A 12800-nucleotide genomic window follows, 5' to 3' on the forward strand; every position below is an offset into this window, starting at 1 on the left:
AAAGATTATTTTCCATATCAGTCTGAAATGTAACCAATGATACAGCTTGACTGACTGTAAGTGATAGAAAAATGTGATGGTGAGGCGTATTTATTTGATAACGGTCAACCATCATCATTGGCCTAGCCTTTTCCCAACTACGTTGGGGTCGGCTACCGGTCCAACCGGTTTCAGCTAAGTACCAGTGTTTTACAAGGAGCGACTGCCTATCTGACCTCCTTAACCCAATTACCTGGGCTACACGATACCCCTTGGTTAGACTGGCTGTCAGACTTTTTCAAGCTTTTGACTACCTGTAACGACTGTCAAAGATGTAGGAATAACAGCCGGGACCCACAATTTAACGTGCCTTCCGAAACACGGAAGAACTCGTTATGACAAAGGTGGTCACCTATCTACGGACCAACCGCGTCAAGCATAGCTTAACCTGTGATCGAATTCCACGAGCTCCTCTGATAACGGTCAACCACGCATATATTTTTTTTAGATAGAACGACTAGTTTCTGACTGAATTGCATCATGGCTCCGGACTCCGGTTGGTTTCGAAACAAGTCGGGCTGTCCTTTTTTATTCATTTATTTAAGCGCCTCCTTATGCTTTAATATTAGTAGTAAATTCACACCCCTAGGCAATGGCCTCTTCCCATATCGGTAATTGCGAAGATTTATCAGATAGCTCTTTAGCGTTTTATCGACTCCCGATTCGAATCTCCGATTTTGGGTATCCCTGTTCCTCGCATTTCCTTCACCATATAGACGTTTCCTACACACGTAGTTTAGACAAACAATAACAATAACCTATCAATTTTAATGATGTCCAAAATGTGTTCTTACTCTTGCGTACCAAGAACACAAACTCAGGCTTCCCAAAGATGTTCTATTACCATAAAACTTACTATTACCATAACTCAGTATTCGACGGGGATGCTCCATCATCATTACATTACCCGGTAACTGCCGACTGGAGGTAAAATAAACACGTGCCTTGCCTCGTAACTTTCAATGAGCGTTCATTATATTAAAAATGATAGCGATGATTATCGCTCAGGGTTAATCAAAGGATTTAGCGGGGGAAGCAGATTTCATTTGATGGCTGGTATCAATATTAAGTGACGGTCTTAGTAACTTTGTATATAGTAGTCGTAAGTGTGGTTATAGGTGTAATAATGCGATGTCTTTTTGGGATCTTCCTGACTTAGCACAAGTGTGTGTGTTATGTTATGACCTTGTGGGTATGGTCAGATCTTTGTAAGTATTTCAACTTGAAATTTAAAATACATTTGCTGTTTAAAATCCGTGTTATTTTGATGTTCCGTAGATAAAATGCGTATCCTAACTGAAGATTTTTCCATCATGAATAGTCAATGAAAATGCAGGATACCGCATCTAGATGGCCAAAACCAAAGTAATAGAATTTGAACGGAATTTCCAGATAGACAGTTTTAAAAATGAAACATGCATAAGTGGTAGGTACCAAAGGTAGGTGCGGTAATGTAAGTAAAACAAAAATTACCATTTTAATCGTCCCATCCAAAGATATTCCTTTTTGCAGTAATAACCAAACCAATAAATTTCAGCAAAATATGGCAGCCAAGTATAAAGTTAAATCGTTATATAAAGTGGAGAGCAATAAATTTATTTTGGCGATATTTCGCTGCCAAATGTCAATGAGGCTGTTACGAGCAACGAGCGAAGCACAATTGACTCATGTTTCACATCTCTGCGGTACACCAATACTTGGATGCATTTCACTTTGTAAAACATGATAAATATAGATTTCATATACTTCAGTTTTGTTTCAAACTACAGGGCATAATAAAAAAGTATTGTATCATGATCTTGACAAATATGGCCGCATTTACCAGCAATAGTAGTAGACCAAGAGAATTGAAAAGAAAAGGTTTTTAAAGCAGTGAGGAGTTGTGCTAATATAAAAACTAATAGTATCATGGATCCATGCGGGCCTAAGACCGGGACAGTTTGCACTCCTCGTAGACAGACAATATTCAGCAGCAATGGGGTAATATAATGATGATGATGATTTAAGATATAAAAAAAATATATTCATTTAACAACCGACAATAACAAAAAGTTATAATTTACCTACAACGTTAAATCTTAAACCTAAGCCTTATCATCATCGCAATATAGTTCAATTACCAAGAAGTTTATAACCATTAAAACAACACACTGTCGCAACCACACAATTAAAACCGAGCTATTGAAAACTGTTTAGAATGTAGGACTATGTTGGGACTACATAATTCAGAATAGGATCCAATTAATATAAGTTTGGACACCTCTCAACTTTGTCTATTTAAATGCTTTGACCCTCAACTTCCAAACTACGCTATCTAATATTGTAAGGGTTTTAATGAGCAATCACCCAAACCGTTTTGTATTGAGAATTAATTAATATATCAGGAATTATTTGTGACGAAGTCAAAAGTGCACAGTAATGATTTTTTTAAATAAAACCAGCTTAAATGCGTTCCACTACTGGGCACAGGTCTCTTCCCTATGGGAGATTTTTGAGCACTGATCACCACGCTAGCCAACTGTGGGATGTTGATTTCAGATTCCAATGTTTTGAATCCAGATTTCCTCACAATGTTTTCGTTCACCGATCAACAGTGTTTTATAATAATCAAGGAAGTCCAATCAACTTCGATAAAATCCTAGTACACCGTCATGAGGATAATAGTTAATTCATTAGGCCATATTTTCGATGAGTATGTATACGACACTCCAACATAACTTTCTTCCTATTGGTAAACTTATCACAAGCAAGCTCACTAACTTTACATCTTTCTAATAGATTATGTAGAAATCGTGCTGATGTTAAATTTCAAATTTATTTTTCATTACTTTTTTCAAATCATTCTAGTTACGCACTTCTGTGCGTGACGTGCTGCGGCCTGTATACCACAAAGCAATGTATGTGGTCCACATAAAAAAAAACTGTTTTTATTTTTTGTAGAGCTGAAATCAATGTTTGTGAAAGCTGTTGAACAAACATTGGTCAATGACAGTGAGTTATTCGTTTAAAATAAAGCGGGAGCTGTTTTTAGTATTTACAAAAAAAAAATACATCGTGACTTTTTGTCAATCGAATCGTTTGTAAAATTATAAACATAGAATAAAGTTTAATCTGGTTCTGTCATAAGTATCATTATGGATAACCTAGTAGTTCAGATAACTACGCCAATCCCACTGTGCGTGATGTGTTGAAACTTTCTTGTGATCTACGAATGCTTATCCTGAGTCTTTGTATCTGCGACTTAAATTTTTGTGAAAACCTACGCGATACAAGGTTTTTTTAAATAACAAAAAATCGCTATTGCTACTATTTTTGGATTTTACTGAGGTCGAAATTCCACAATGGCCAAATATTCAGAAAATACTTCATCATCTGCTTCTAAGCTAATTAAGACGATATTATACGTACATTCACTATCAGTACCTGCTACAGTGGAGACTTTCTTACTAACTTGATTATACTTGGTGCCTTTGAAAACTTCGCTCAAGTTTCGGTCAGTGATAAATTACTTTCATACGCTGGCTATACTGTCATTGTTCAGTAATTTCCATTAAAGAACGTTGTGAAGCTGACAATTACAGAATGGAAATGGTATCCTTGAGAAATCCAAAGTATCTTTTATCTTTAAGTCATAATAAATTTAAGATCAGTTTAATTCGCTTTTCTATTTTCAGTTAAGGAAATGTGACAAGGCATTATAAATTTATATTTTCCACGGTAACCACCCAACTCATTTAGAACAATACAAATGTTATTTAGTTAGTTCAAAATCGACACAATAAGGTTATAATAAGTTTAGCAATTTTCGACTAACTTTCATAATACCATAAATTTTCAACTAATTATTTTTAATTTTGCTCCAAAAAAGAAGTCTTTCAAAATACGTAGGTAGCAAATATACCTAATACAAGTAATAATATTCAAATCATTCTGTAAATTCTTTGAATACAATACTAAAATGTAAAAGACTTTCCTTAAGCAATCATCTCGACTTAATGGGAACATTCGCCTTCAGGTTAGATCTTTAAAACCTCGGATCTTTTGGAATCAGTTAATTCCCACGAAGAAAGCTCGCCAAAGTATTCCGCCCAAGGTACGCAAATGATTCATTTGCAAATTCAGTGACGCTCCCTTTCAATTGGCTGACGATTTCTAAGAAAAATGTTCCTTTATCAAAACTCCGAATCTTCAAAAAAATTGAAGTTATTTAACGCGGGACTTTTTATCAATTCCGTCAGTTTATCGATATTCGCTTTTATAGCACTTTTGTTTAATTGAATTTTTACGCGGAGAACTCATTACCGTTTTTCATTCGTATCTTTCATTAGTCATCAAATGAATAAGCAATAGGCTGTTTTATTCCAAAAAGCAATCGGAATTGTGTGTAATGCAAATCGTTTGTAAACATGACGGTATCCCTTTGAGTTCATAACAGACGAGATAGTATTGTGTTTGTGGGTTGCCAAATATTTACCAAATATTGTAATATTCCGCATGTTCCCGATGGCTGTCGGACGCGGCCTAATTACGCAACGTATGTAAGCATCGGGGAAACATTCACGCATCTCACGTCACCAAGCCACGCTTTTACAAACATTTGCCAATCCGTTAACGGACCAATTACCTCGACGTCGAACTGTTTCAATATTCAGATTCATTTGTCTAGCAGCTGTACGCACGTAAATAGCTACTACACAGTATTGGAACCTTCGTCAGTTCGAAGCGCGTGTGACAGATGATGTTTCAACATGATACTGCAAATGCACTTCTATTTTCGTCTTCACATCATTAATATCTTGGGTGACAATTCAGCTAGATATAATTGGAACGCATCGAAATTATCTTTTAATATATGCTGGCAGGTGACCAAACACACATCAGTTTTGCATTAACTTCTAAATATTGTCGAAGACATCTGCTAAAAAGTGCTCGTACTCAATAGATAGATGCGTAATAACAAGCCCTTGTAGTTACAATCAATTCGTTATGTTCCACGCGGAGCTGTCACAAAACGTATGACTCGTTGATGTATATTCTAATAGTTTCATAGTAGCATATTGAAACTTAGCCAACTGTCGCGTAGACTAGACTCAGCAAATCACACGCGTCATAACTATAAGTACTGTCGGTCGCACTCACAATGTGTGTCGCGTAAACAATACTCACATAACACTATGTGAGAACATTCGTCGCGGTTCGTAAAACATAAGCACGGAGTTGAAAGAGTGGAAGCGAAGAAGCGCCGTTGGTGAGCGACCTCTGAACATTGTCACACAAAAACCTAAAAATGTAGCCGACAAAGGGGATAATGAAAACGGACAAACAAGTGCGAGTGTTGTGGTTCCAAATGAAGTGAGAATTATGAAGTCGAGCTTAGTGAAGAATAAAAGGTCTGGGAAAACGAGCAAGGGTAAACGGAGCAAGAAGAGGGTCAGGTTCTCAGACAGCGAGCCTTCCCCGCCAGTCAGGGAGACCACGTTATGTGAACGTTTTGTGCGCTTTTTTCATTTCCTCTGGAAGAATACTCGGAGTTCGGTGAGAAATGTTATAAGTGAGTTTCCCTTTTTTTAACGGCCCGCTCCATAATTATCCTGTGTTGCGCATTTTCATTTAAAATGATAATGCGGAAAAAGATTCACTCGTTAAGCTTCATTTAATTATCTCGTCGACTTTGTATAATTTGTTAGCGTTAACCTAACATGAAATTATGATAAATAGAAAATTGAATTTAGTTTTAAATTTATTTATCTAAATTACTTTGGCCAGTACAAACGAAGCCATACTGTTGAAACGGTAAAGAGAAACTAACGTAACTTAATTATCGAAGCTGGGGCTTTGTGACTGCCTCATAGCCATAGCCTCATAGCTATTGAATTGTGGAAGCGAGACAGCACTCTATACTGCCGTTACGGCGTCTCTTTTTGACAATGTCAACAGTATTACTTTAAAGAATATTATTGAAATTTCGTGTATGTTATTAGTCCATATCAAAACTTTCCAATCACATTTTATAACTACTCAGCTATTGAAATACAAAATACCATATTTGGTGTAGAGTTGATAAACAATTTCGTATCAAACTTCACAGAGCGAGCAACTTCAACGGAGCAAGTTTCACTCTTTGCGGTATTAATGAAATTTCCGATACGGAAAATCGATTACATCAGTTTTGAATACGCCATAGTTTAACTATAAGTTGCTTGGTATATATACAGTGATCTGTTTATTCAGTGAAGAAAGATTTGTAATTTGGACTCTTGAATGGCCATTTTACCTTTTAAAATATACCGTCCATCTGAGTTACCTACACGAAACCCAAATATTTAACTTTAGGCCATTTTTTGCAAAATCCTGGTTGGTGGGCTGGTAGAGATGATTATGCCAAACCCACTGTGCGTAACATGTAGCTAGTTCGATCCCCGAAAGGACTAATATTTGTTTGATTCACGAACGTTTGATCTAATAAGTTTCTATAAAATAATTATACCCAATTCTAATGTTGCTTAAAATTATTGCTGCTCAAATGTTGGTCGTCAAAACTATTGTCAAAACTACAATTACTTGATGGAGTTAAAAAGCTAATACCACTCTGCTACATCTTTAACTCATTTTGCATTTCATTATTCATTACATATACAAAATACTCTCATCTCGGAAACATCCAACCACAACTGTTCCAAAGGTAGTCCCTCAAATTGATATATGGTAAGGCTTCGAGACATTTACGTTATTTATGTAGTAAACCATCCAAATATATGTTTAGCCGGCTCATATAAAATGTATCGTTGACAGAGACCGAAAATATTGACCTCACTATCTCAAATAGAAATGTTTATTCTTATCTTCTTCTATATACTTTTTTGTACGAAATATTTCTAACAGACTAGTTGAATTATAAGGTTTCACTTGCCTAATTATTTTAAGGAACTAATTTTGCTTCGCAGCTTTCCTCGCCTTGGCCAAGTTACTCCTTTTGTTGAACAGTAAAATATTGAAGTTTATCCAAAACGAATACATAGTATGACAAACAATATCCATATCTTTTTATAGCGTACATAAATATCGCTCAAATAACTGTTACAGAATAAAAAAGGAAATATTATTTTGTCATTACAGAAAGACATTTCAAGTTAATTTACACGTATTGATATACGAATTTTACGATACATACGAGACCCACGTCTCATTTTTCACGTCACGCAAATTGAGCCATTCGCTATTCCCAAGAGTTTTGACCTACGTAAATTATGACGTTTGACTTCTTGGGACCTTCGACAAACTCAAGCAGGGATAAACAGAGACGGCAATATATGCAGTGTAGAGCGCTGTCTCACTTTTACAACAGCGAGAATCTCTTTCAGAGCGGGTGATATGCCGCTAGTACATGCAAAGGTTGTATTTCAACGTAAAGGTCGATCAGTGACGTAATAGTTTAGTTGTGACGTATTGGTCAGTAAAACTCAGTAGGTCCTAGTTGAATTCTAGAAAACGTCATATATTATATGGCATTGGTATTGCTTATTGGGAATTTTTGGGTGAGGGCGGAATGACGTTTCGGCACTTTTGCAGGTATAGACATTTAATCTTCGGACCTAAAGTTTTATCCAAGTTTTACGTATTCTAATTTTAGCCTGTTTATTAACAATTAGGTATACGTATGCTCCTCAAAAAACTAACAGTTTTTTTACATCTGTATCAGAAAGTTAGCTTTTCGTTATAACTTGAGCCTACTATTCAACATTTATTTTCCGTGCAACATTTTACGATCTTTTTCCAAAATTTCATCCCTTTTATAACGAAACTTTTACTTATCTACAATCAACAAGAAATTACGACACTGAGTCCCCCAGTATGGCCCTACTCGTAACTATCGTCCGGTCACTAGGGACGTGCACATACGAGTAATGCCACAGAGAAAATTGCCCCGACAAGGAATTGTTCACAACAGCGGTGTAACTGGTCTATGTAAGCTCAAATGCACAAAGCGTATTCTTAACAAGGCAATATTGGGCAATGCTGGCAATGCTTTTATTGGGTTAAATTCGAGAATGGTTGATCCATATATCGAGTGCAGCAACTTGATTTAATTTCTTTTTTGGAGCAATTACATCACTATGGTTCAAATTTGTAATTTGGGACATAGCAAAATAATTTAACGGTTAATTAAAAAAATAATAACATATTCGCTTAGCAAATACTTAGTGATTAACAATCCGTTTTTAGGTTTTATCCAAAGGTCAAAACTAGAACCCTATTACCGCTATCTGTCCATATGGCCGTATGTCACCAAGCAAGATATCGTGGACCATGAAGCTGAATGTTTCAAATAAAATCATCATAATTATATGCTTTAACGATAAATACCTACGAAAATTAAAGTTCAGGCTGGATGAACAATTTTGATTCCTTACTTGTATTTTTTTGTAACATTCCCTTCCTTCGTCGATTCTCGTCGCGAGTCTGACTCGCACTTGTGCTTTAAAGCTTGAGCTATGAGTAGCAATTTATCGTTACAAATGAGGGACTTAAATATCATTAACAACAGTCTAAATCATGTTTTGTTTAGTAAATCTACACAAAAACAGTTAACAATATCTAACAAATCGTAAATTTCCAGCAAAAAATGTTCGCATAAATCTAATTTAAAACCCTGACAACAATCACGCAGAACTTAGTCAGCAACTAGGAACATAAATAATATTAATTCAAGCCTAAATGACAGGGCGGGAAACGTGTTAATTTATTATACAATACTTCTAAATTAGCAGAGCATAATGTTCACGTAAATCATTTTTACATCGCCTAGTAGAATTACGTAAAATTTATTATTACGAGTGTCTGGTTTCCACCGTTTTCACGAATTATGGAAATTATTAGCTTAATTGTTGTTTAATGTATTAGAAAAAAGTAGCGGCGCGAGGCGTTTTTTATTTTTCTGTTTTGGAGTTTTATAATTTATGTTTTGGGAATAACAACAAGCTGTGTTAATTAGGTACTTTTTTACATGAATAAAGAGACGACCTATCGAGAGGGTTTTACAATTGTTTGATGTAAAAAACAACAGCTGTCATATTTTAACTTGGTACTGATCATATACGTGAAAATATAGCAAAATAGTGGCACTAAAAAAAATCTTTAAAATCGCGTACCCAAAAGAATAATAACGGACCCATATTAGCAAGGCTTTTTCTCTTTGTCCTGATGTCTGGCCATTTGTCAACAAACTGTATCTAAAAAAATAAATTCAAAATTTTGTGAGAGGGTCAAAAATTTTCCTTTCAAATAAATTTTTAATTAGCCAGATTGTACAGAACCCTCGAGTCACACTGGTGCAGTTTTTTTTCTAAGTTATCTTAGAAAAAACAGTTAATTCCCACCTCTAAAACTATATTTAAAACACAACCAGTTTCTTTTAAAGCATGCATTATCGTCAGTCTTCACATTACCCTACAATCACAAATCAAATGAAATCGGATCATAATTTACATAAACAATGTCATTTATCAACATCTCAAGTACATGTCAGTAGACAATTAATGTTCTCGATCATGAGTCAATTACGATCAAGCTTAATTACTGTTTGCTCGTATGTATGTTTGTACGTTCGTCTGAATGCGACCCGTTAACCCTCCAGTGAATTGTGTAATGGCTCTGAAAAGAGGCAAGAGATAATTCAGAACAAATGTTTACAGAGATAAAATATTCGTGAAACAATGAGCACTTAAGGAGATTCCATTTGAATTAAAGTTTGCTTACGCTGTAGATCGTTAATCCTTGTGAAGTAAACTATTGTGGAACTTCTGTAGCTACATGCCTGACATAGCTTTAAGTGTATTTTAAATATATAAATAGCGTAATATGGTTTTGTGGGAGCATAAGTTAATAATTCTAAAGCGTTTTTATTTAAATTGATTTTTATTTGTAAATTAGTTAGTACTAGCGTTTCGCGTATAAGTGTAAGTGAACAAATTATATATCTGCTTCACATGCAGTCAGAGAATTTTACAATTAAAAATGGGACCCTAACTCCTGTGGCTTCGCTGTGTCATGACCTGTGTATATGATAACTAGACAAAAATAATGTAACAAAAATACTAAAAATAAAATTAAGAGCCCTTCTTAATAACATTGCATTAAAAAAGGTTCCAACGAAGGCCGCACTATTTTGATATTAATATATTAAAATAACTGCTAGGTAATACTCTGGCGAAAAGCAGTGCTATCGCTCATAAAAAGAAATAGGTCACTCGCCTCAATAACCAAGCAATCTTCAAAACAAACACTTGTTAATTCTTACTAACACTCATAATAACGTTTACGAATGCAAATCGAGTCTTCCCAATTTCCTTCGTTTATGATAGGAAATCGAAATACCGCCGTCACCTTATTCATAACTCCTTTGCAGTATCCTTGTATCATTAATGGGATTGGCGCAGTGAATAAGCGATAAAGTCCTTAATGGTTTCGATTCAAAATGCTACGAAGAATGTACGGAAATGATGTTCGGGTATCATTTCGATGTTGTCTACCAGTTGTTGAGAAGGTTTGTGTTATTTTTCAACTGACTCTCAAAAATAGAAGGAAAGTTATACATATAGGAACGCGCAATAGAAAAGTTGTCATAGCGTGTTTTAAAATCTTCTGTGACAGCATATAGCTTGGATTAAATATGCTACGATATCAAATATACAAATCCTAGAAGGCCTTATGCCTAGAATGCTTGGTTTCTAATAAAACATTTACAGCATTAGAATTCCCGTTTGGTAGAAAAAAGCAAGTTATAAGAACTAAAAGATTAATCACAACTTAGTTCCTAGATGTATAAGACCCTCTTTAGACCTCAACTTTTTTTTCGGCAGATTGGGGTGATAATTCAATTTGTCGACCATAAATTCTTGGCCTGTACTTTCATAGAAGTTTATACTGATTTAGAGCTCGACTATTCTAAGAATAAAATTCAGAATTCTTAAAGAATGGTTTACTTACGCGTAACTATCAAGATCGCTCGACTAGTTTCGGAACCAACCAGAAAAAGCTGAAACGACGGTGAGTCTCGGCGGCGGGTTCGCGAGTCTTAAATAAACTCGCGAACCCGCCGCCGAGACTAATCGGACTTGAAAACTAGTCGGGCGATTAACCGTTTCTTTATTGTCACGAGTAACAATAACAGTAAACTAACAATCATAATGTATCTAAACTCTCCAAACCGACCAATTATACATATTGAATGCTTATCGAAACATTTACAATTAGCTCACTACACTTAAACCTAGATAATAGTATTTGACAGCGTAATGCTGGCTATTGCGGGCTCGTGACGTCAGCAACGGGAATCCCATATGACAATGATATGTGACGTAGTTAACTGTATTAAGTCAACACTTCGGTGGTTTATCCAAACAGTATTGATTTAAATGGACGTTAATATCATGAGGTTTAAATGGAGACAGTACTTATGTGCATGTAGTATCTTTAGGTAATCTGAAGCATTTTGCTGACGTTCTGAAAACAAGATGGCGCCCTAGTGCGTAGTGAGATCCGCTTCCACACCTGAAAAAAGTTTATGAGATGATTGTAGATTAATAATAATAATATTGTTGTTTATTATGAGGAATGGCGACTGAATAAATGTGTGTGCAACTAAGGCTATGGGTCATTGGATATTCAAGTGCAAAAAAACAGGACTTGTTGTTGTGACGACGACCGTGGTCGAGTGGCGTACGCACCGGTTTCAAGGTGTCGCTAGCTCTGAGGTCCCGGGTTCAATCCCCGGTTGGGTCAATGTAAAGATTCACATTTCTACATTGTCTCGGGTCTCGGTGTTTTTGGTACCTTCGTTGTATCTGAATTCCATAACACAAGTGCTTTAGCAACTTACTTTGGATTCAGAACAATGTATGAGATGTTGTCCGCATTTATGATGTCATCATCTCATATTTAATCGCCTTCGAAAGGTTCTTTAAAAATCCCATGTTTTGTTCAATTTCAAAAGATTTAGAAGAAAAGATATTCCAAAAGAAAACAGCGTTTTATTTTATGTGAAAAGTGTTCAAGTGTTTTGAAAAACTAAAGTCGTTACCAAAAATAAGTTTACGATAATGTTTTGTTATATTTGCACGAAAGTTTTGCTCTGGAATAAAACGGTTTTGCTGAACTCTCGTTTCTTTAATATATCCGCAACGTTTACGTAATAAAGTGCATTTGGATTCCTCAGACAGATTAAAAGTAAACTAATGAAACTAATTTTATTGATTTTTATTGATACGTCTTCGACCATGTATTTTTCTGCCGTACCAGATGAAGTATAATAAAGACAATTCATTTTTTTGAATATCTTTTTCTTTTTTTTTAAACCTTAGGCTAAAACCTGTTTCGGTCGGTGTATGAACGATTGCAACGCATTGCCATACACCGACATAGCACGGCGGTTCAGGTTTAATCAGCAAAACCCGAGGGAGTGGGTGTCAATGAGGATTCTCCCGCCTTACCGAAAAAAAAAGACTAAAATCTGTTTTCCACGAAAAATGCGTGACTAGACAGAGAGAAAAAAATCGAAGAGAGTTTAAACAAAAAAAAGGCATATCGAATCAGTCTGCAAAACTAGATTTAAAACACTTTTTAAACTTTTTCGAAATCGTACCTTATTTAACATTTCTCTGTCATTTATTTTTTCCGCGAAAAAAACGATCAACTATTTTAATAAACCGATCCATTAATTTAAATGCCAAACAGTCAAAGCTTACAATTTGTTTTTAACATTC

At 35.4% G+C, this 12800-nt stretch overlaps 1 protein-coding gene across 2 annotated transcripts in view; it reads left to right on the forward strand.

Annotated features, from left to right (window-relative positions):
• Positions 1-4939: 4939 nt before the first annotated feature.
• The window catches only part of LOC113505367 (Kv channel-interacting protein 4-like), a 114607-nt gene continuing 106746 nt past the window's right edge, over positions 4940-12800 (forward strand). The window contains exon 1 of one of the 2 annotated variants that reach the window (XM_026888025.1): positions 4940-5590. In XM_026888025.1, the coding sequence (XP_026743826.1) occupies positions 5401-5590 (190 nt within the window). In that variant the 5' untranslated portion in view covers positions 4940-5400. The remainder of the gene's footprint in view (positions 5591-12800) is intronic. The other variant, XM_026888026.1, reaches the window with a different exon arrangement.

The sequence above is a fragment of the Trichoplusia ni genome, chromosome 25, assembly GCF_003590095.1.
Source record: "Trichoplusia ni isolate ovarian cell line Hi5 chromosome 25, tn1, whole genome shotgun sequence".
NCBI classification, from domain to species: domain Eukaryota; kingdom Metazoa; phylum Arthropoda; class Insecta; order Lepidoptera; family Noctuidae; genus Trichoplusia; species Trichoplusia ni.